The sequence below is a fragment of the Desmodus rotundus genome, chromosome 12 (genome assembly GCF_022682495.2).
Source record: "Desmodus rotundus isolate HL8 chromosome 12, HLdesRot8A.1, whole genome shotgun sequence".
NCBI lineage: Eukaryota > Metazoa > Chordata > Mammalia > Chiroptera > Phyllostomidae > Desmodus > Desmodus rotundus.
The window spans coordinates 47,823,172-47,848,171 of record NC_071398.1 but is presented as its reverse complement, the minus strand read 5'-3'; the positions used below and the strand labels follow the sequence as shown (position 1 = coordinate 47,848,171).

At 41.5% G+C, this 25,000-nt stretch overlaps 2 protein-coding genes and 1 non-coding gene across 3 annotated transcripts in view; 1 reads left to right on the top strand and 2 right to left on the bottom strand.

Moving 5' to 3' along the window:
* Positions 1 to 25,000, bottom strand: part of LOC128779629 (zinc finger protein 432) — a 49,929-nt gene that overhangs the window by 8,171 nt on the left and 16,758 nt on the right. Inside the window, exons 11-12 of the mRNA XM_053914981.2 lie at positions 20,209 to 24,753; positions 19,694 to 19,841 (exon numbers count right to left, since the gene is read on the bottom strand). Coding sequence (XP_053770956.2) covers positions 23,420 to 24,753 — 1,334 coding nt within the window. The 3' untranslated portion in view covers positions 19,694 to 19,841; positions 20,209 to 23,419. The remainder of the gene's footprint in view (positions 1 to 19,693; positions 19,842 to 20,208; positions 24,754 to 25,000) is intronic.
* On the bottom strand, positions 4,363 to 7,032 carry LOC123480345 (vomeronasal type-1 receptor 4-like). Its single transcript, XM_071219836.1, has 3 exons — positions 6,807 to 7,032; positions 4,523 to 5,286; positions 4,363 to 4,394 (listed from the first exon to the last, which is right to left on the bottom strand). Exons 1-3 carry the CDS (start codon positions 6,901 to 6,903, stop codon positions 4,371 to 4,373), a joined length of 885 nt encoding a protein of 294 aa, XP_071075937.1. The 5' UTR covers positions 6,904 to 7,032; the 3' UTR covers positions 4,363 to 4,370.
* Positions 15,967 to 16,099, top strand: LOC112310249 (small nucleolar RNA SNORA41). The gene has a single exon (XR_002975362.1). It is a non-coding gene; the product is annotated as a small nucleolar RNA SNORA41 (small nucleolar RNA).

Sequence of the window (25,000 nt, the reverse complement as noted above, 5' to 3'; positions counted from 1 at the left end):
TGGTATAATTATTTTCTTTCTTTCTTTCTTAATCTTCACCAGGGGACATGTTCATTTATTTGAGAGAGAGAGAGAAGGAGGGAGAGAGAGCATATTGATTGCTTGCCCCTGGAGGCACTCAGTCTGGGATCGAATTGCAACCTAGTTATGTGCCCTGACTGGGAATCAAGCCACAACCTTTTTGGTGTATGGGATGATGCTCCAACCAACTGAGCCACGCCAGCCAGGGCAAGGATCTAATATTTTCAAAGTAGAACTTTTGTCTGAATGGTCACGAGGAGAGATAACTGTAACAGAGTAATAGGTTTGAGAAGAGTGCCTTGATTAAAACCGCTGGTAAAGTGTTGGGGGGAAGGCGGAGGTATTGCCGTGTAAAGCTCCTTCTGTCAACAGGCTGGAGACCCAAGTCAAGGGTCCCCTGGGATTCCTTCCCCATCACTATCCCCACAGGCCTCCCAAAGTGACAGCTCCCATCAGCGCACCAGTCAGACACCGATACTTAGGTCTCCCAGTCACAACCAGGGCATACGGCCAACTCGGTGGTTCATGGAACTCTGTTCAGTGACCTTTCCCCCAAACAGTCTGAAATACTGATCCCCACACCCAGCAGTGACCTCTCCAATCCCCTATAACCCCTAATGACTCCACTCCTGCACCCTAATACCTCATCTTTGATTCCCACAACCTCCACGTTATGAATACCCCACAGACTCTCCCGTCCCTGACCTCACGGCTTCCGGTCACCAACCCCACAGCCCTATCAGTGACCACACAGCCTTCCCACTCAGTGACCGCACAAGCCCTCAGTACTGATCCCCAGGCCTCTAGTTTTGACTCCCAGCTTCCCTCCATTGCTGACCTAGAGATTCACGCATTAACACCTTCACACGTTCCATAATAACCGATTGTAGCGAACTCTATGCGTGGGCTACACAAACCGCCGGTCAACCCAATGCACCCCATTACGCCCTTCACCAGCCTCCAGGACCCACACACACCCTGACGCCCATAGGCTCTCATTACTGACCACTAACACTGAGCCCACACATGCCTCCTCTCCTTCTCGGTCTCTTCACGAACTGCTCCAACACCCACAAGCGCCCCTCCTACTTTCTGATGTGCTGGGGGGTTGCCAGGGGACAATCCCCCAGCTCCTCCATTACGCAGACTCAGTAGTACCTCTGAGCCAACAATAGCAGCAGGTCACATGATGAGCCTCCAGGGACTTGATTCTAATCATTCAATACTTTTGGGGGAACAACATGGGGACACCTGTGGGGTGGACATTTTGAAAGGTGTTCCTAGAGAGAAGGCAGCCTCTTCCTCTGGGCTCTGAGCTCTTAGAGCTCTCTCTCCAAGTGCCAGCAATAGTGCAAAGATCCATCCATCCTTGCCCTCTCAGTATTTCTAATACATAAAAGTACACAAAAATTGAAGGGTTGTAAAAGGTATAATATGAAAACAAAAGAAAGAGGAAATCAAGAGAAAAAACAATAGGCTAGAGGAGCATTTCATAATGAACAAAGATTCTCACCAAGATAATCTAACAATTAACTACATGAGTTTGAAATACATAAAGCAAAAATACATAGAACTACAAGAAGAAGTTTAAAATTCACATTTATAAAAAGAAATGTTAATATAGCTTCCTTATCCACTGCCTGAATAAGAAGACAAAAACTAAGAAGACTGATGAATATGTTACTATGAACAGTAAACATGATGTAAGGGTAATGAATAGAGATGGAACCCATCAAGAAAATTCTCATTCATTCTCACTCTCTCTCTTAACTTTTCAAGTACTTAACTTTTCAAGTACATGTCAGTCTTGTACAAAAATTGTTCATGTATTTGGCCAAAAGGTAAGTCTCCACTCATTGCAAAAACCTGAAACAATACAGAGTATGTTCTCTAGCTGTCATGCAATTAAGCTAACAGTCAGTAACAAAACAAACCTGCAAAATCCTCATATATTTAAAAATTATGAAATACATTAAATAACACATGGGTCAAAGAAGAAAACACAATGGAAATTAGAAAATACTTTAAGCCTTGACCGGCATGGCTCAGTTGTTTGGATGTCGCCCAGCTAAAGGTCACCGGTTCAATTCTGGGTCAGGGCACAAACCTGGGTTGAAGGTTCAGTCCCCAATCAGGGCACATACGAGAGGCATCCAATTGATGATTCTTTCTTACACCGATGTTTCTCTCCCTCTCTCTTTCCCTCCCTTCCCCTCTCTCTAAAAATAAAATAAAATAAAATAAAAGGAAAATACTTTAAACTGAATGTGACAGGCAGTGTACAACAGTAGTACAATAATGTTGGTAAACCCAGGATTCCCTACACTGCTGGTGGAAGTAACAACTGCTCCAAACATTTTCAAAATCTCTTTGGCACTATTTCCAAGACATGAAGTCTGACTATTCCACCCTCACATGCATCACCAACAGAACTGTGTATATGTGTCATTGAAAATTGTTCTATATTTATATACTAGAACTTGTCCTAACAGTCCCAGTCTGAAGACTTCCCATATGCCAATGAACAGAGAATGATTAAGTGTTTTATATTCACACAAAAGAACCCTACAGAACAATGGAAGAATTAATTCCAACATGCAGTAATAAATACAGCAAATAATGTAAGGAATGAAAACCATGAAACACTAAAAAGTTATTGCTCTATGATTGCCTTTATATAAAGTGCAAAACAGACCCCAGGGAGCTATGCTGTGAGCTGTTGGAGCCGCGCTTACCTGGAGCAGTAGTGACGGGAAGAGAGCACAAGAGTCTCCTGACGGCCTGACAACATTCTATTTCCTGATCCAGGTACTGAGTACAGGCATGTATCACTCTGTTAACTTGCATTTGGCTCTGAATGTATGACCTGTGCATGTACCTTTACATTTTTTAAATATGCATCACCAATCTGATATATGAGATATGGTGAATAGATAAATGTTATATCTTTATATTATATTGTAAATGTGAGGCTGAAGAGTATTAAATAAAACAAGAATGTGTATATTTTTTAAATATATGCTAAAATATTTTGGTAGAGCTGTGACCGGTGTGGCTCAGTTGGTTGGGTGTTGTCCCACAAGGCAGAAGGTCACTGGTTCAATTCCCAGTCAGGACACACAGAAGCAGCGACCGATCACGCATAAAAAAGTGGAACAACAAATCAGCATCTGTCTCTCTCTCTCTCTCTCTCCTCTCTCTCTCTCTCTCTCTTTCTCTCTTACCCTCTCCCCCTTCTTCTCTCCCTGTAAAATAAATAAATTTTTAAATAAACAAATAAATACATTTGTTTATTTAAAATATATTCAGTCATTTTTTCAAGAGATAGGGCCTGATAATGAACATATAATACATATTCCTATGGATTTTGAACACTTAAACAACTAGCATTAAAATATACACATAGGATAATGCACACACTAAGATTTGTACTATCATTATTTTAAATTTCTATAATGTGCAACTTCCCAGTATATTGATTGATGAACGACAACCATAACTGACCCATTAGGTCAAAATAATTTCTTTCTCAAATTATTGAATTGTCAATACTTTGCATCAAATTCAAATTGTAAATCCAGAAAAAGCTATACAAAAACCTCTCAGGAAATTGAGGATATATCCACTTTGCTTTCTAAAAATCAAGAAGCCCTAAACCCCACATGAATAGTATAGATTTCTGCTTTTCTTTTCAAATGCCTCTCATTGCACCGCTCCAGATATCATGGAAGTCCCCACCCTGAACTAGTGTCATCGCTTTAGAGACAGGAGTGTGCACCTGCAGACCAACCTTCTGACCAACATGCCCAGATCCTCTTCACAAAGAAGAAACACATCTGCCTCCCACAGATACCAATTCCATGCCATTCACATTTTTTTTTAAGTCACAATCACCTGATAGGGTTAAAACATAAGCTAAACAGTAATCTCATGCATTCTTTTGCCCCCTCCAGCTCAATCTGGTCATTTCTACCAGAATTTATTTCCAAGCTCATCCATTTATAACATCATATTTCTAATAAATGACCGCCTCTCCAGGGGTGCCGTGCACAAGAACATAACTGACTCCCACAAGCTTCCTCATGGACTGGATTTCCCTCTGGCACCAATGGCTTCAGCTTCAGCAGTGACCTGCCACCTGCTGATCCCCATTCACGTAAATTTTCTTACAATTCTATGCTAGTGCATTTCTGGACGATTCAGTGTGATAGATTTAACATACATACAATTTAATTAATTTACAATTTAAATTTCATACTATTAAAATACATACAATTTATGTATTTCCCATAAGATTAGGAGATTTTACATTACTTATCCAGGCAAAGCTGAGTCTGGAGACACTGGAGTCACGGCTCATGAGCAGGAAGGGACTGACGGTTGGGAAACACAGAGTGATTAATACATAGGTGTCGGGGAGAAACAAGCTGGGGTTGTTTAAAATAGATATAATAATAAGAAAGATGGAGGAAAGGGTATTAAAAAAGACAAAGGTGCTCACCAGGAGAAGGATGGTTTTGGTAGCTCTGGACTCAGGGGAGGATCGGGAGGAGACGGGGGTCCTGTGAACATGTCGGACCCTCTGCTTGTGTCTGTGCAGGACGAAGACCATGGAGCCGCTGGCCCAGAGCATGAGCAGGAAACATACAACATCAGGGGATGTTAACAACACTGCATATAATGAGTCTTTGGTTTTATCAGGATAAAGACGAGAACAGAATCCCAACCACATTCTGTCTGTGATGTTTTTGTTGCTCAAATTGCTAGACATAAGTATAGGAGCAACAACATTTACCAACATTTGTAGAACCCAGCACAGGAAAATTGAAAAAACAATGTACTTGGGAGCTTTTACTTTAAGCTCTGCCCACCTGGAGTTCGTGGGGCTGATGGTGATGGCCTGGAAGACACTCAGGAGGCAGGTGGTGCCAATGGACACACCCCTGCCCACTCCTCGTAAATAGGGGAAAAATTTGCATCCAAAATCATGGAGATGGTGATACTGCCCGAAAGATAACATTGTATAGTGGATTCCAGTAGGAAAGAGAACCAAGCAGTTTGCCACAATTAGGTTTATGACAATCAAGTCTGTGGGCCTCAGCCTGTACCCAGTGAAATGGAGGAAGAGATGATGATAAAGCAGAGAGAAATTGCCCAGGACTCCAATTACAGTCTGTAGTAAAAAGGTCATTCCTACTACCAAATCCCTGGTGGCCATGCTGTGTGTTCTCAGTAACTGGTCTTTGTCTTCTGAACGAGAGGACCCTGCATGGGAATAGGAGGTATAAAAGCCACAGGTATCATGTCAGGGGATCTCCAACATTCTCCACTTGTCAACAGTTCCAAAGGAAATACTGAGTTAAACTTTTTCTCACTTAGAGGTGTCAAATAGTTGAATGTGTAACCATTTAAGAACACAAAAAAAAGATTACTCACTGCTACAAAGGCCACACATAAATTAACTTTGTTATCCCTCACAAGTTCAAGAGGCAGACACTACTGCATTTCTTATAAAGGTGAGGACCCCATCTGCACAGAGAGGCTAAAGGTTTTGTCTGAGTTCGCACTCTGGTTAGGGGCAGAGCGAGGATTTGATCCTGGCTGTGCTGCTAACAAGACAGTGCATTTAATTTTTAATATAATAACATACTAGTTACCTGTGTTTTTCAAAGAAACCAATTAGTTTTGAACCCTCTTATTTTGATTTCCATTGGTGGTATTTTATTTAAAATTTTTAGTAACATCAAGTGTCCACTATTTTCATTATGAATACTTAATCCACAGGCAAATATAAACTTTGAATAAAGCTTTAGAGATCTTCATAGAACGTCAGTGCGCTGACTGCAGAAAAACTGCAGGGACCTGCCCCTCCCAGGTTGGGTGGAATGAACGCAAGCACGGTGCAGTATTAGGAGGACAACAGAAAGACTTGTGCTTTATTATAGGGAAAATACAATCACACGAGTTATGGGAACTATGCAAGAAGAAACAGTGATATCTGATAAACAGTGTATTGCAGAAATGAAATTATTACTAATTTCAGATCCTATACATAACTAATTATTAATAACTAAGATAAATGAGATTCTTAGCAGTAGGGCAAGATTTGTATGAAAGATATGAACATACCAGAAAACATGGAAAATGTAAAGTTAAGGCAAATAACTTGTGTATTGTAAAATGAAATACATGTGTTAGATTGGTATTATAATATGTAAGAGCAGCAGAAATACCAAATTATATATTTGACTCTGAAAATACTGTCTAAAAGTTTTAAGTTATATTTTTAAAATGCTGCTTCTTTAAGTGAGAAAAGAGTCACCATAGTGAAACTATACACAAATATTAAATATGTTTAGCAAATAATATATCCAGTGTCAGAGAATACATTTCTACTTCAGTAACTGCTGTCAGACATACTTTCTGCCTCAGGCTCGATGATTCCTAAGATGTAAAAGCAGGCGGGTATTACTGGTGCACCTCTAGAAATGTAAAAATTAGGTGTATGATTCCTATAAAGTCAGCTGAACAGAGATTGACTCCAAAACCCCGGCCCTTAAGCACATTAAGAATCAGGTTCATGATCTCTAGAATAAAAAACCATGACTGTGAGTGAAGACCACACTCCACCACATCTGGGGTCATCAGGGATTAGAGGAGCTCTAGGACCCATGTCTCTTTACCATCTCAGCTCAAGCCTCAGGAATTCCTCCCTCTACCCTCTGGCTTTGGTGCTGGACCAGGTTCACTCACAAAAGATTCCTTTGTCTAGTATGTTCACTTACCTGGACACCTGATACACCTTCCCTTACAGTCTCTACCTCTCAGGCTGATAAAGAGAAAACCCGCTGACTTCTTCCTGCTGCCTGGACGCTGGCTCATTGTGAAGTCAGCCCTGTCGGTACACGTAATAGAGAGGCAGCCAGACCCTGAGATATGGGTTGTGATTCGGTGACCTCACCTCCCCTCTGAGCTGCAATTATCACTTCACCAGTAGCAGCACCGGCACTGACAGGCTTGGGAACTGAGAATATTTCTCAAAACTTTCTTCCCAATTGAAATTGCTAAAAACAATTCTAAGTTTCCAGCCAGAATCCCTTAGGACACTACTGGAGTGTTTGTGAGAGGCCCTTTCTTCCCATGATCCCTGGAGCAGACAGGGTCTCCCATGGGGAACAGACAGGAGGGAGCGCTGACATCTGACCTCTGAGGGACCGGAGTGAGTCTGCACATCTCATAAGACATTTGTGTCATTGGGAAGTTCTACCCAAAGTGAGTTCTTTCTTAATCTTCAAACAAATGAGCTGCAGCATCACTGACATACGGAGCAAAGAAAATAGAATAAATCAAAATATGTTAGATTTAGAAAGGGAGAGAAGTAACAGGTATAAAACATATACCTGTGTCATAATGTACATTACATATCATTGCACCCATTGGCTCAAGTCAATGTTACCTCATATGCAATTTGTAGGAAAATGTAATTGACCATTATTACCTTCTATTAGTGATAGGACATAGATACAGAACAAAACTATAAGTTGAGAAGAATGCCTGGATTTTCATTTTAGTTAGTCTATGTACCCCCAAAGGGACTTCAGACAAGAATCCCTACTTCTCTGACACCCAGCCTTCATAAGAGTTAAAATGGGGAAAGACATACAGAACTCACAGGTATCAAATATGTACCTACCACATGGCCTTAGAGTAATAACAATTCTAACAACGTGGGAGTTTAATGATGAATAAGTTAATAGACTAAACAAACAATATACGTAATTATATTGTATCATCCTTAATTATTCCTATTTTAAAGCTGAGGAAGCTAGAAGAGAAAGTTGAAAGACCACATAAATAACAACAGGACCATTGTCTTTGTTAGTCATTTTATTAATTAGAATAACAAAAATTCAAGAATATTTAGGAAAAACTTAACTGGAACTTCCAGTACACTTATTAACAAGGTGTACTTTCTAAACCGCTGCATAAAGTAAGAGCTAAAAACATAATCTATGTAACAGAAACTACGAAGCAAAACAAACTATAAGAAAACAAACTGAATAAAAATGGCAAGAGTAAAACAGGAGTGAGAGACCCACAGTACAGGGCTGAGGCAGCGAATGAAACAGTAAAATGTGATAATGTAATGAGCACATAAAAAGAGAAAGCTGACTGGAATGAACAAAAAGAAAACAAAATGAGGTGACTGGCTGGTTTTCAGAGACACCTGCATCCTTAGAAAGTACCCAGAGAAGATAACAATGAGAAAGAGACAAAAGCAGGATCAATCAAATGTAGATGCAGATAACTGATTCGGGGGGAGCAACAGTCACAGTAGCAGGTATGAAAATTTAATATGAGATGTATTAAGTGGGATAAAGTACAGATTGATAGGGTAACATGAGTCAGAAGTTGTATGTGGCTCTTTGTATAGCAAATAGAAGGGAACTAAATTACATCAAACAAATGCTATTACAAAAACAGAATATTGGACACAAACACCATGGGCATACAGGATATCAAAATACCACTGTAAATTTGAGACAGATAAAGCCAGCAAATACTAAGTACCTGGTCTAAATATTAAAACTAAATATTAAAAGTTCTGACTTCAGCAATCCATCCAAGAAAATATAGTACATATTGAAAAAATGCATCCTCTGCAAATATCCATGTGTGCCTTTTAAAAAGACCATATACTGAACCACAATTAAAAGCTCAACAAAGTCCTCAAAGTAGAATTAGGAATAACAAGAAACACATGCACAAAAACATCTCTATATATCAGAAAATAATTTGTCCTAAATGCCCCTTTTGTAAGTAACAATAGAGTAAGCAATTATTGCATCTTTATAAAATGACACTAAATATTTAAATGTGAAAATATGGTGAAGAAGTGGGAATACAGTCAGAATAATTGTGATTTTTTCTTTGATTACAGGGTGGAAACATGATTATTATTAAGGATATCATCTGTCTACATGAAAATTAAAAACAAGTAATGAAAAAATAATTAAATGTTTTATACATCTTATTTTCCTAAAGTACTATACAAGGGGAGGACCCAAATAAAACAAGAATTATCTTCTGGAGGGCAGGCCCCTTGTAGTACAGGCTTCTCCCCGCTAGGTGACTGTTCTAGACATCTCTATCAGTGTATCAGCTGGCATTGTTGTGAGAAGCTGCATTCAGCTTAAGTGGATTTTTTTAAGACTCAACGTGCTTGCCCATTTCATGATGGGTGATTTACCAGGGCTCCTGCCCACCAAGATGAGTGTTCAGCCATTTTGGACCAAAAACAGCATGACCCCCATCCCCCACCATCCCTATTAACCCAATGTCACCCCCAGGGACTTTTTTTTGTTTCCCTGGATGAAAAAAAGCCTCAAAGGGAAACGTTTTGCCATTGTGGAAGAGGTGAAACAAAAAATAGCAGAAGCACTAAAAGGCATCAAAATTGGCAAGTTCAAAAACTGTTTTCCTCAGTGGAAAAAACGTCCTGTTGGGTGTATTGCATCAAATGGAGAGTACTTTGAAGGTGACTGAAGCTAAACATGTAATAATACACAATTTTTTATAAATAAATTCTGTTTTTTCAGGGGTTCCCCCTCGTATAATCTTAATGTAAAATCAGACAAAATTTTGAATAAGCATACTACTTTAAAATATTTTTAAGTAAGTGATAGTTCACATGGTTCAATATTTGCAAGGTACCAAGGCCATGGGATGGTCTCAGTCTTTGCCGTTGGTCCTTCAGCCCAGGAAACAATTTTCCTAGAATTTGATGACTCCTTCCAGTGGCATTCTATGCACAGACAAGCAAATACGTTTAGACCTATCAATTTGGATTTCCTTAGTCTCTGACCATTTCAAAACACTTAACTTTTGTAGAGATAGTCAAGGGAAGGGACAACTTGGACAGAGGAACAGGTTTGAAGAGTGGCTTGATGTGACATCTGGTAAGGTGTTGGTTGGGCGGGGAGAGGGCGGGTGTTGCAGTGTGAAGTTCCTTCCAGTCTACAGGCTGAAGACTAACCAAGGACCCCTAGGGATTCCTCCCCTGACCACTGTCTCCATAGGCCTCCCATCAGCTCACTAGTCAGACACCAATACTTAGGTCCCTTACTCATGACCACATCGCGTGGCCAACTTGGTAGCTCAGGAACTCCATTCAATGACCTGCCCCAATAACAGTCATAAATATTGACAGCTCCACACCCATCAGTGATCTCTCCAAGCTCCTATAATCCCTAACAACTCCATCCCTGCACCCTAATACCTCATCTGTGATTCCCACAACTTCCACATTATGAATACCTCACAGACTCTCCCGTCACAGACCTCAAACTTCCCCAACACTTACCCCATAGCCCTATCAGTGACCACACAACTTTCCCGATCAGTGACCCCATCAAGCCCTCAGCACTGATCCCCAGGCCTCTAGTTTTGAACCCACAGAGTCACCATACCACTGACACCTGCAGGCTCTCACCACTGATATTCAATACTGAGCCCCACACAAGTCTGTGCTCTCACCGGTCTACTCGCAACCTGGCTCCAACCCCCACAGCCTTCCAAAGGCTACTGTCCCATGCGGTCGCCTAGCAACCACCCAGCTCCTCCACTGCGCGGACTCAGTAGCACCTCTGAGCGAATAATAGCTGCGAGTATGGCGAGGAGCCTACAGAAACCCGGTTTCTGGACATTCGGGTCTTTGGGGCGGGGAGAATATGGGACACCTGTGGGGCAGACATTTTCAAAGGTGTGTGGTAGAGAGGAGTCAGTATCTCTCTCTGGACATCTCAGCTTTGACAGCTCCATCTCCCCAAGGGCCAGCAACAGGGCGACCTCAGACGCCAACTCAGAGAACAGCAGCGCTATCTCCTTCCTGTCGGTATATGGAACCTAGACTATGCTCAGGCTGTGCTCGCTCACCAAGTCTTCTTTGTTGCCTGTGCACATCAAGACTAATTTTGGGCCCTGGCCAGATAGCTCAGTTGGCCAGTGTGTCACCGGATACATCAAGATTGTGCGTTGGATCCCTGGTCAGGGCACATACAAGAATCAACCGATAAATGCATAAATATCTGAAACAACAAATCGATGTTTCTCTTTCTCTCTCACTTCCTCTTTCTCTAAAATCAATAACTAATCAATCAATAACTAAAATAAAGAGTAATTTTGGTTGTTTGCTCCTATGGGACAGCCACAGACCATAAGAGGCAGGAGAAGATGGAGAGAATCACCAGTATATTTCATGGAAAAGTCAGCACTAAAGATGAAGTGGTGTGAGCCCGGAGGAACCAATGAGAAGTGACAAAAAACTGAAATTTGTTGCTCACATTTGAAAAAGGACACCTCAGTCAACACTTACACTATACAATAAGTCAATTCTAAATGGGATACTGATCAAAATATTAAAGATAAATTATGAAATGTTTGAGAAGTGAAATTATTTCTGTGGCCTTAGAATGAGAAAATACGTTTTTATTGAATTTATTGGGGTGACATTGGTGAATAAAATTATATAGATTTCAGGTATACAATTCTGCAATACATCATCTGTATATTGTATTGCATGTTTACCACCGCAAGTTCAGTCTCCTTCCATCACTGTTTATTCTCCCTATACTCTCTTCTACCTCCCCCAATCCCTTCCCTCTGGTAAGAAAATATTTCTGAGCATACAATACCCATGTAGGTGAAATGACAAATCAGATTATATTAAACTCATGACCAAGTTCTCATTAAAGAACTCCCAGTCCCCCCGCCCTATACATAAGTTGTTTCTAGAACAAAGCACTCTTCCAGAACATCATTATCAGCCCCGTGAACTCCTGTTGGAAGGATCTGAAAGTAGAAAGCTCCCAAGTACTTTGACTTCTCTATTTCCCTTTGCTGGATCATGTACATGAAGGTGAATTTTATTTTTCTTACATATGTATTGCATGTTTCTGGGAAATGGAATGGAAAAACATCAGAAAGACCCTGGCTGGCATAGCTCAGTGGGTACAGTGCTGGCCTGAGCACCAAAGGGTCACTGGTTGGATTCCCAGTCAGGGCACATGCCTGGGTTGTCGGACAGGTCCCCGGTTGGGGGTAGACAAGAGGCAACCACACACTGGTATTTTTCTCCCTCTCTTTCTCTCTCCCTTCCCCTCTCTAAAAAATAATTAAATAAAATCTTTTTTTTAAATAAATTTTTAAAAACACTAGAAACAAATGGGGTTTTGGATGTTCTGCTTCTGGTCATAAGACATTCACAGTTTCACTGTTTGCAGGATTATTAGTACTCCCTGAAATTTCATTTCCTGTGCTCATGCTCTGGGCTAGCAGCACCGTGGTCTTCATCCTGTACAGACACAAGCAGAGGGTCCAACACATTCACAGGAATAATGTCTCCCCAGATTCTCCTCTGCTGAGTCCAGAGCCACCCAGAGCACCCCTGTTCTTGTGAGCACCTTTGTGGGTCTTTTCAGACCCTCTCTTCCACCTTTCACATCTTTATTGCTCTTTTCTATAATCCCAATTGATGTTTGGTGGACACTGCTACCCTAAATTCTGTGTGTCCTCCAACTGTCACCCCCTTTCTGCTCATGAGCCATGACTCCTCTGTCTCCAGTCTCTGCCTTGTGTGGATAAAGAATACAAAAATCCCCTAATCTTATCAGAAATAAATATATGCTATGTTTTTCACAATGTTTGGTTATTTATTCATTCATCCCTATCAGAATATCAACACAGAATCCTTTTTTCACTTTATAAACTATTTAACGTACATTAATAATAATAATGATGTAGTAACAAATAATGATAAAAATAAATGTTGTATGGGTAATTAACCCCTATACCAGTATCACTCAGTTCTGTCCTGAACATACTATTCTCTATTTCTCTTTCTGTTCCTTATTGTGTTCCTTAAAGAGTTATGATTGGGAATGGAGTTTAAATGAGCCAGCCAAACACTCATCAAATGGTTAATTTTTCTAAACTTGACGTACCAATTTCCAAAATCTGAAAAGTTAATTCCACATTCACAGACTCTTTTACCTTCAGAGCCTTGAATGCCAAGAAACTTGCTGATTTAACTTTACATTTATGAAAAGTAACACTTACTTGGCAAATAAATACTTCTGAACTACAGCAGATAAGCTTGCTATAAACTTGCAAGTCATTGCTTCTGGTTTAGTTTAGGGTTTTTTTCCCACACTTTTTTTTGTTGTTGTTCAAGTACAGTTGTCTCCACTCCCCTCCCACTACTCCCCCCCACCCCAGCCATCCCCATTTCCCACCCTTGATCCTACCCCGCTTTGGTTTTGTCCATGTGTCCTTTATACATGTTCCTGAAAACCTTTCTATGTTTTTCACAATGTTTGGTTATTTATTAACCCATCCCTCTCAAAATATCAACACAGAATCTTAAGGAGAAGATACATGTCTTTCTAAAGTAGACCCTAACGGGTACTGGGGTATCTTCAATGGCTGAATGTAAAAACTACATGTGCATAGAAGAGGTGATTAAGTAGGTCAGTCTCATTCTGATACATAGTATCCTCTTGATAGTAGTCTTAATCAAATTATTGCTTGAGGTAAATTAAAAGGATTTGGTCCCAGTCCTCTGTCAGACTAATCAGTGTTTGATCAAATTATGTATTCATGGAAAAATTGTGCCAGGACCTGATACAGTCAAAAAATGTATTGAGACCTGGCCGGGTAGCTCAGTTCGTTAGAGTGTCATCCCGATACGCCAAGGATGTGGGTTCCCCAGTCAAGACATACACCAGAAGCAACCAATGAAGGCATAGATAAGTGGAACAACAAATGCATGTTTCTCTGTCTCTCTCTCCTCCCTTCCTCTCTCTTTAAAAATCAATAACTAAAAATTTGAAAAAAAATAAAAGAAATGTGTTGGATATTGTTGGAAGACAATTCTACGTGGGTTTCTGAGGTATGTGCATGCCTTATGGACAGAGGCATTTGGGGCCGTATTTCCTAGATGTTTCTGTAAAACAGAACCTTGGAAGATAGGGACAGTGTCACCCTCTGGAACAGTAGACAGCCTTATTTGCTGTATATAGAAATAAAAATAATGTCTTCAAAGAGTAGAACAGGTTGCTAGCAGCCAAATTTTAAAAATCGGGCTTTCCTTTACACAGGCTTTCTCATGAGTGATGCAAACCCACTACATGCTAACATTCTCCTGGGCCTTTCTCCACCACCTGAATTGGAACTGGGGGTTAAGGCAGCAAGGGAAACTTGCAATCAGGACGGTTGTGCTCCCTGCTGTGCCATGAGTAATAAAGTCTTTTGTTTTTAAACTAGGAATCTTATATCTTCTGCCAGTATCTCTAAGTATCGAGGATGAAGTCAGACATTCACAGTTCCTGTAATAACCACAGGTGTGCTGATTCAGAACAAAACAGATGACAGGCAGGTAGGTAGGTAAATAGGTAGAAAGACAGAAAGAATTCTATTCTCTTAAAATGTAGCATAACCTCACCTACCCTCTGAATCACAATAAATGTAGGTGTTCAGGTTCAGATGTAGACTTGAGAGAGCCAACTGATCTCTGTCAAAATGTATTTATTCGGGTAGGTCCCTGTTGTAAAGGAGAAAAGAGCAGGACCAGCAGGTGGGGCATGGCATAGGTAGACAGGATTTAAGATGCCTCACAGGCAGAGGGACTTGGGAGGCAAAACAATTATTATAAAAGAATATTATTTGTTTGCCCTAGAGTGCCCTGGTACCTCTGTCTGTCATTCTTAACAATATCTTCCTAAAAGGCCACATGTGTCCCTGGAATTTTTCTGTAAAAGTAAAGTCTTTGGGGGAATATTCCCTGAAGCTTGAGTTTTGTGTGTATATGCTTATACTCAATGACCTGACCCCCACACAGTCATAAATATTAAACCTCACATCCATCAGTGACCGACTTCTCTGAGCTCCTGGAGCTCCTGTAACTCCCAATGACTCAATCTCATCCTAATACCTCATTCTTGATTCCACAACCTCAAGGCTCCCCATCACTAACCCCACAGCCTTCCCCACCAGTGACCTCACAAATCCTCAACACTGATCCCCAGGCCTCTTGTTTTGAACCCACAGAGTCACCATGCCACTGGCTGTTCCCACTTTCCACTGATGACCTATAGATTTAATGATTAACAACCTCACAGATTCCCCTAATCACTGATTCCACAGACTCCCTGCTTTCTGATAACATACACTGCCCATCAACACCCCCTTCATTGACCCCCAAGACACACACCACTGACACCAACAGATCTCATCACTGACATGCAACACTGAGCTCCAAGAAATTTCTTCCTTACCCGGTCTACTCGTGACCTCTCTCTGCCAGTCACAGGCAGTATGGGTCGTCTGGCCACCCCTCAGCTCCTCCACTGTGCAGACTCAGTAGCATCTCTGAGCTAGTAACTGCTGGTTACTTGAAGAATCTCCAGATACTCAGATTCTGGGCATTCAGCATTTGGGGGGAAAGTATGGGAGCACTTGTGGGGTAGCTGTGTTTTCATAGGTGTGCAGTAGAAAGAAGGCAGCCTCTCCCTCTAAACTTCTCAGCTGTGATAGCTCCACCTTCTCAAGGGCCAGCAAGAGGGTGGCCTACACGCTGACTCTGAGAACACCGCGCCATCTTCCCATCAGAATATGGGACCAAGACTAAAGTCCATAACAGCCAGTGAGTCTCCTTTTTTGAGAGTGGGCACAGCCATCTTGAAGGATGTGTAAGAGTCCTTACGATTGAGAATTTTATCCTTGGCAGGGGGCTGAAATTGGAAATATTTTGGGGTGGAGAAACCTTTAGGGAACAGTACACAATGTGGAGGAGCGGGGATGCTACAGAGGGGCAGGAGGTTGGGGAGGCAAGGTGGCACAGGCCATGTAGGGGTAGCAGTCAAACCTGGACCAAGAAAGATGAGGTGATTCCACAGAAACTGGTGTACAGCTGTTCTTATATTGACGGTTTCAGCATTCCTCTGTGGGAAAGAAACTGTCACACGGTTAAACATCTCTTTCCTAGCAAAACAAAAAGTGGGCATATATATGACAAACACAAGATTTATTCTATTTAGTTATGTGGGATTAAGGAGGTCATCCATTTTGAAACAAATTAAGATTTAAGTCTCTTGGACTAGGGTGGTAAAATAAAATTGACTATTAAAAAAAGAAGAATTAAGCAGAATTAAGTCTATCCCCCATAGACTGTGGGAAGGACAGAGTAAAAGTTGGGGAGCAGGGCCTGTGGAGCAGCCAGCCCTTCATGCCTAGATCAAGAAACCCCAGCACCAGAAGCCCAGCATCGGACCATGTTTATGGTCTGTAAGACTGAAGGCAGAGGAGCCAGGTACACACACTGTGTCTGGACTTCTGACCTATGGAAACTGTGAGGAAATAAATATGTGCTGTTTTAAACCACTAAGCTTGTGGAAATTTGTTACTCAGCAATGAAAAACAAATACACTGATTGATTCAGAAAATTTTAAATACCAAAACTAGTAAGAAGCACCTAAATCAGTGCATGGAGAGAAATTTATATCCTGGTATATGCTCTATGCTTTCAGGTACCTTAGTTCCTTTGAAAAGCCTTGTTCAAAGCACACAGCTAAGGGGGAAAGCACTATGAAAAGGAAAGATTTGCTCATGTAACTTACTCTTCAGCCAAAATTATTTGCAGATCATAACACTGCTCAACTAGAAAAATATAAAGGAGTCACTTTCAGTAATACCAAGAGCAATGCAATTGCTCTATTAGACTACAAAATTTAGAAGCTGGAATTTTTTAAAGGCACTACTTGTAATTGCGTAGAAGTATGACCTACCTAGGAATAAGTGTAACGAGAAATGTCTGAGACGTACAGGAAAAGAGACAACAAATCCTGGAGGTGGGTGGGAGAACCTTGATGAGCAGAAACTCACAATGTGTTGCAGAAAAATATAATGTATAAGTCAAGCCTATCCAAATGAACGTACACACTGAATGTGACTCTTGTCATCATATCAGTAGTTCACCTGCCTGATGTGACACTATTGCAAACATTAAGAAAACTTCTCATCATTTTATGTTATAAAAATATGTTTATAATTACAAATTCAGTGATAAAACGGAAGGATATCTATGCTATACAGATAATTCCAAATGTGAAAGAAGTGCAAAACAAGACTTTTTAAAACAGACAAATGGGGGAGAACCAAGATGGCGGCGTAGGTAGACACACTGCACCTCCTCGCACAACCAGAACTGACAGAAAATCGAATGGCAAGGCAGACCAACACCAAGGAAATAAAAAATAAACATTCATCCAGACCGGTAGGAGGAGCGGAGACGGGCAGCCGGGCAGAGAGGACTCGCATGGCCGTGGCAGGACCGAGACTGACAGAGTGTGGGACGAACGGGGCAGGCAGTCTGACCACCAGCAGACCCTGCGGCCCCACATTCACGCAGATAAACCAAGAGGGCCGGACTCAGAGTGGGGAAGAAAGGGGCAGGCAGAGCAGCAGGTAGTACCCCGCGGCCCCACACTCACACACAGATAAACCGGGATGAAACAGAGGGGAGCGAAGCAGACCACGCAACCCAGGGCTCCAGCTCAGGGAAATAAAGCCTCAAACCTCTGATTGAAAACGCCTGTGGGGGTTGGGGCGGCAGCAGGAGAGACTCCCAGCCTCATAGGAGAGGTCGTTGGAGAGACCCACAGGGGCCTAGAGCGTGCACAGGCCCACCCACTCAGGAACCAGCACCAGAGGGACCCAATTTGATTGTGGGTAGCGGAGTGAAAGACTGAAATCCGGTGGAGAGTGGAGCGGGCGCCATTGCTCCCTCTCGGCCCCTCCCCCACGTACAGCGTCACAGCACAGCAACCAGCGTTACCCCGCCCCCGGTGAACACCTAAGCCTCTGCCCCTTTAAGTAACAGACACGCCAAGACAAAAAAAAAAAAAAAAAAAAAAAAAAAAAAAAAAAAAAAGGCCCAAACGACAGAACACTTCAAAGCTCCAGAAAAAATAGAACTAAGCGAGGAAGAGATAGACAACCTATCGGATGCACAGTTCAAAACACTGGTTATTAAGATGCTCACAGAATTGGTTGAATTGGTTCGAAAAGTAGATGAAAAAATGAAGCCTATGCTAAGAGAAACAAAGGAAAATGTACAGGGAACCAAGAGTGATGAGAAGGAAACTGGGACTCAAATCAATGGTGTGGACCAGAAGGAAGAAAGAAACATCCAACCAGAAAAGAATGAAGAAACAAGAATTCGGAAAAATGAGGAGAGGCTTAGGAACCTCCAGGACATCTTGAAACATTCCAACATCAGAATTATAGGGGTGCCAGAAGGAGAAGAGGAAGAACAAAATATTGAAAACTTATTTGAACAAATAATGAAGGAGAACTTCCCCAGTCTGGCAAAGGAAATAGACTTCCAGGAAGTCCAGGAAGCTCAGAGAGTCCCAAAGAAGCTGGACCCAAGGAGGAACACACCAAGGCACATCATAATTACATTACCCAAGATGAAACAGAAGGAGAGAATCTTAGAAGCAGCAAGAGAAAAGGACAGTTACCTACAAAGGAGTTCCCATAAGACTGTCAGCTGATTTCTCAAAAGAGACCTTACAGGCAAGAAGGAGCTGGAAAGAAGTATTCAAAGTCATGAAAGGCAAGGGCCTACATCCAAGATTACCGTATCCAGCAAAGCTATCATTTAGAATGAAAGGGCAGATAAAGTGCTTCTCAGATAAGGTCAAGTTAAAGGAGTTCATCATCACCAAGCCATTATTATATGAAATGTTAAAGGGACTTATCTAAGAAAAAGAAGATAAAAAATGGGAACAGTAAAAATGACAGCAAACTCAGTTATTAACAACCACACCTAAAACCAAAACAAAAGAAAACTAAGCAAACAACTAGAACAGGAACAGAAGTACAGAAATTGAGATCACATGGAGGGTTATCAATAGGGGAGTGGGAGGGGGAGAGAGAGGGGAAAGGTACAGAGAATAAATAGCATAAATGATAGGTGGAAAATAGAGAGGGGGAGGGTAAGAATAGTGTAGGAAATGTAGAAGCCAAAGAACTTATAAGTATGACCCATGGACATGAACTATAGGGGGGGAATGTGGGAGGGAGGGGGTGTGCAGGATGGAGTTGAGTGAAGGGGGGGAAATGGGACAACTGTAATAGCATAATCAATAAATATATCAAAAATAAAGTTAAAAAAAAACCAGACAAATGGGCGATGTGGCTCAATTGGATGGAGCATCCTGTCCTGTAAGAGGAAGATTGCGGTTTCGGTCCCCTGTGAGGGCATGTTTGTGGCCGGGGGCATTGAATCTTGTCTCTCATCGATGTTTCCCTTTCTCCCTTCCTCTTTCTCTAAAGGCAATGAAAAAATGTCCTCAGGTGAGGTAAAAAATAAATAAAAATAAAAAGACACACGCAATGCTTTCACTGATCAGAGCTCAGGGTAATAGAGATCACTACTGCGTACAGTGAATGTGAAAGGAAATATCCAAGACAATTGCGGAGGCAACCAGGAGGCAGAGAACAAAACACATCTTTCATGACACACACTAGATCATCTCTAACTACTCTGTTTGTTAGGAAGATAATGACTAAAGTATTTACATGAGAAGACAAAAGAGTTTTTAATTAGTACCTTGAGGAAAAAATGCTCTGGATTTGGATTAGCTGGATGAAGGTATCACATGGTATGTTTCCAACAGTCAACACATCATGAGTCTCAGCCCACTTACTGTCCAGGGTCCCTGGGTCTGCATCTCTACAGACATACACTGGCCTCCCCCCTAAAAAACAGAAAACAAAAACCTGACTCCAAGTTTCAATCTTAAATCTGAACAAGGAAATCCTGTTCATTAACCGTCTCCCCTAACCTCCAGGCATCCCTATGTCCAAGCCCTGTAGTAAATCATGATTCTGTAAAAGACACTGCATTCACTGACACACACCTATCAACTCAGTCCTTAACCACAGCATCACCCACCTGAGAGTTGAACACTCATTAACATCTTCATAAGCTCTGTAACAGTGACGCCCAAAGGGAGGATCATGAAAGCCAAGACTCCCTAGTGACTGAACCAAAAGTCCCCCAAACAGCCCTTCTCTCGCCTCCATAGGCCCCCAGTCCTCTGCCCTGCACAGACCTCCACCCACCTGTTGCTGAGCTTCTCAAGACTCCGGGCGGCTGCCAGTCTCAACTCACTTCCAAAACTATTGGCATCTTGATGCGCTAATGCTGCAGCCCCTACTTTAGCTGCTGTTAGGTAAGCTTCTGGATGCTCCAGTCCTGGTTCCCGTTGTGGGCGTGGCTCTATGACTTATAGGAGGACACCCAACCCCGGATAGAGACCCAAGCGACCACCTTGGCGTCTGTGGCTCCGCAACAGCAGCTAGAAGAAATTGAAGTCGCCTTTTCGACAACTCTTAATCTCATTGTGGATCAAGAACACTGTGCTGAATAAGTTTGCAGAGGCCAACGTGGAGCGGCTTGTATTCTATCTAGGATTTTGGGCAAAACAGAAAGATGGCAACACTCGTGAGCCATTACTGAGGAGCACCATGGGGGCAGAAATCTTCCTGGGGCCGAGACCACCCGGGAACTAATGTCAAAAGGAGCCTTTGGACGCATAAGGAACTTGGTAGAGCCAGACGTTAGAGGCAGGAGTCAGACGGGTGACAAAACACTGGAAAAGTCTTATAGTCCTGGAGAGATTTGGAGATGGGGGTCTGTGTAAATGGAGCCCACAGGCTTCACTGCAAAAGTGGTAACTGAAGATGATGAGCCAGTATATGAGAGTAAAGTGGGATTCCTCCCTCACTAGGACCCATAATGATTCTTTCATGAATTGCCTATTTGACAGGCACTTTTTTTTTTTAACTACACCTACTTCTCAAAACAAACCTGAGGCAAATATTTTACAGGTACACTGAGAGACAGGTGAGTGACGTAACTTGCTCAAAAGCATGAAGTTTAGGATTCCAATCAGGTAGTGCAACTGTGGGACCCATTCCTAAGCATTATTCAAAATGAAGGGTGGACTTTATGGGAACCATAAGGATCGTATGTGTGGTAGCAGACTTAGGTGGGCACTAGGCTGCCTTCACCTGGAGTTGCGAGGCTTTGAAAGGTGAACTCAGCGCTCAGGGAAGCCTGACAGCCCCAGTTCTGAAGCCCTGACTATTCAGTTTCACGAATGAGCCAATGTGACCATGCCAAGGCCAGATGTGGAGTTTGACAGGACCAGAAGTGGGGGTCTGGATGGTGGAGCACACATGACTGATGCTTTCCTGGAGACTGCCCTGAATCCATCCCATTACAAGGTTACTGTGAGGGTGGTGATGGGGACATTAATCCATATTAAAATTTCCATAACTGCTTCTTGGGTTCACTGATGTATCATGTGTGTAAAACTGTACGTTTGCAAAGTGATGGTACTTTATTTCTGGAGAAAATTACCAGGATTTCAACAATTCTGAGACAGCCACAGCATGGCCAATTTCCATTTATTTCCCTAAATAAGACTCACTGTGTGGAACTGGGGTATTATAGCCTCATGGGATCAGGGCAAAGAACTCTGGATACAGAAGAAGGCAAAGAACCCACTCTCAACAAGGTGGGATGGAATGAGGGAGATAGAAGTCACAAGTCGCAATTCAGCAGGTCCCAGAAGAGCCATAATCCTTTTCATAGGTAATAGGTCTGTGGGCAAATCTACAGTCATCTCCAAAACATTCCAAATAGATATCACCTCCCATTTCTTATACTGTCCACCATTCTTAGAGACTATGGTTCTCATTTTGTTTTTGTTCCATTAATTCTGGGAATCATTTTCCTTTCCTGCTCTCCTTGTAATCAGTTAATAAACCTCTCTGATCCCACACTCACACAAAACAATTTCAGGTGGCAGTTCTACTCTTTAGAACTATTTTCATCAGTGACAAAATACATTTTGATTAGTCTGTTAGTTTATTTACTTTCCAAATCTGTATGTAATTAGGGTTTTGATTTTCTTAATGTGCTGAGAAATGTAAAATATGGAAGCTGGTACTCACCAATATTATTTTCTGATACAATGGAAATGACAGTAATTTTCCTCCTGGTCTCAGTTTTGCTCATTTTGCTATATCCACTCCTCGCATAACTGTTAAGCATGTGAAATGTGGTCAGTGCAAATGGAGAACTGATTTTTTTATTCATGGGTGTTCAATTACTTTATAAACAATTAAAATTTAAGTAAAACCATTAAAATTTTGTTTAATTTATAATGTCCTTGTGGAGAAAACGAATGGCCTTAAAAAAATAACTTACTTGTATTTTGTGGTACTTAACTGCCACTAAAGAGTCCCTCCCTAATCTCTCAAAATAATATGCTCCTTTAGCAGTAAATTGTCATATCCCCTTGAACCAAATGCTCCACGTCCATTTCACCTAATAAAGACAATTACATCCTCTCACTAGATTAGCTGGAGTATAGAGATACCACTTAAAGATAACCCAACTACTTCAATGCTGTCAGGAAACCAATAGGAAAAAGCTGGAGATCATCAGTTTCTGTTTAGGGGATTTTTTTCCCCCTTAGTATTTTTGTTTCTTTTTCTCAATTTGTAAAAATTTTTAAATTTTGTTAGGTTTTACTTATTTTTAGAGAGGGGTAGGGAGATGGAGAGGGAGAGAAACATGGATTGAATGTTTCTTGTACGCCCCCAACTGGGGATCTGGCCTGCAACCCAGGCATGTGCCCTGACTGGGAATCAACTAGCGACCTTTCACAGGCTGGCGCTCGATCCACTTAGCCACACAGCCAGAGTGGGTTTCTGTTTTGGTCACCAGTTTATCCTCAGCTCCTGGAACAGAACCAGATATAAAGGCAGTATGTGACAAAAACTTGATATAAATGAATGAACTGATTCAATCTGAACCTGTTATTTCATAATCCCTCTGTATAATATAAACTGCTAAGAGTTTATGGTAGACATCCAAGTTTTCAATTAACCCTTCACTTTGGTCTAGGGAAACTGAATTAATATATACATGCTCCATATCCCACCAACCCAGTATTACCTCCTTCCTGGTTTTTTATTCATAGCAACATCCCAGATACAAATAACTTTTATGTTTTAAAAAACTTCACTTACTGGCTTCACTTAGCTTCTTTCAATCCTTTAATAGACCAATTGATGTATGTGTCTAGGTTAACATCAGATTATGCCTCTGCGTCAATGCATATATTTCATAGAATGAGAGTATCATGACTTCCCAGTCTCAGCATTTACACAATTTCTCTCAGGATATACTTTTCATCCACAACCTGAGGTAGAAAGCTTTGATCAAATCTTTGCACACAGAATGTGTCTGAGTTTTTTCCTATTGGTTTCCTGTGACATAAAATAACACATAATTGACAACCGAAGGCAAGTCCATACTCAGACCTGCATTCATAAGGTTTCTATCCTGTGCAAATCCTCCTGAGGGTGCACAGTTGGCCACAGGCTGGCCCACTATGACTACACTTCTGTTTGCTAGGAGCCCACTGATGTTTAATGCTGTCTGAGGAGCCAGAAAAGGCACCTGCATAGCCACTGTATTAACAAGGTTTTTCTCCTGCAGGACCACACTAGTCTTTGATGACACTTGACTCCCTGAGAGAGGATGCACCACCTTGACTGAGTGAATTTTCTGATGTTCATTGAGGACTGACTTTGCTCTGAAGGCTTTCCCGCATTCATTACAACCATAGGGTCTCTCTCCTGTATGAATTCTCTGATGTACAACAAGCTGTGGCTTCCCAATAAAGGCTTTCCCACAGTCACCGCATTCAAAGGGTTTCTCTCCAGTGTGAATTCTTTCATGTTTAATGAGACCTGTCTTCTGGGAACAGGATTTTCCACATTCACCACACACAAAGGGTGTCTTTCCTGTGTGAAATCTCTGATGTGTCGTGAGAGATGTCTTTTGGCTGAAGCCTTTTCCACATTCGTTACATATATAAGGTTTCTCGCCTGTGTGAGTCCGTAGATGTACCATGAGATTACCCTTCTGAATAAAGCGTTTCCCACAGTCACTGCATACAAAGGGTTTCTCCCCTGTGTGTATTTTATAATGTATATTGAGCCGTGATTTCTTGAGAAAGGCTTTGCCACACTCTCTGCATTCATGAGGTTTCTCTCCTGTATGCGATCTCTGGTGTTCATTCAGTGTGACCTTTCTGGAGAAGGCTTTCCCACATAGACTACACTGATGGGGTTTCTCTCCTGTATGAAGATTCTGGTGATCATTAAGCAAACACTTCTTCATGAAGGCTTTCCCACATTCACCACGTATATGTCGTTTCCTTATTTTCTGAGGTTTCTGATGCTTGATGAGTTGGGACTTGATGCTGATGAGTTTTTGAATTTCCAGGAATTTCATTTCAGTCTGAAACTGTTTACTGTTAGCATGGAGAAAGGATTTCCCATTTCCAGAAAGTTCAGTGGGCCTCTTGATTTCACAGCTTCTGCTCTGGTTAGGTAAAGATAAATCTGATTTCATACCTTCTCCATGTGAGTCAAATGTACCATGATTTTGTTGTAACAAAAAATGACTTTTGCACCAATGGACACAATTTTCAAATATGTTATTTTTGTGCCATTGTTCCAGACTATTCTCCATGCTTTCACTTTCTATGTTCTCCAGCAGATGGTCATCAAGTTTCCAGATGTCTAGGAAAGAAAATGAATTCCTCTGTCATCTTCATTTGGAAGAAAGGTAATGAAAAAAATATACCTTGATGTGAAGTGTCCTTTTTAGTGATGACCTGATGATATGTGTGTAACTAAAACTCCATGTTTCGTGTTCCTTGTACATTGGTATAGGTGATAAAAAGAAATAAACACAAATTTGGCTACATTCTAATTATTGGCCTTGCCAAACACACAGATTGTAAAATACAAGCAATTTACTATAGCA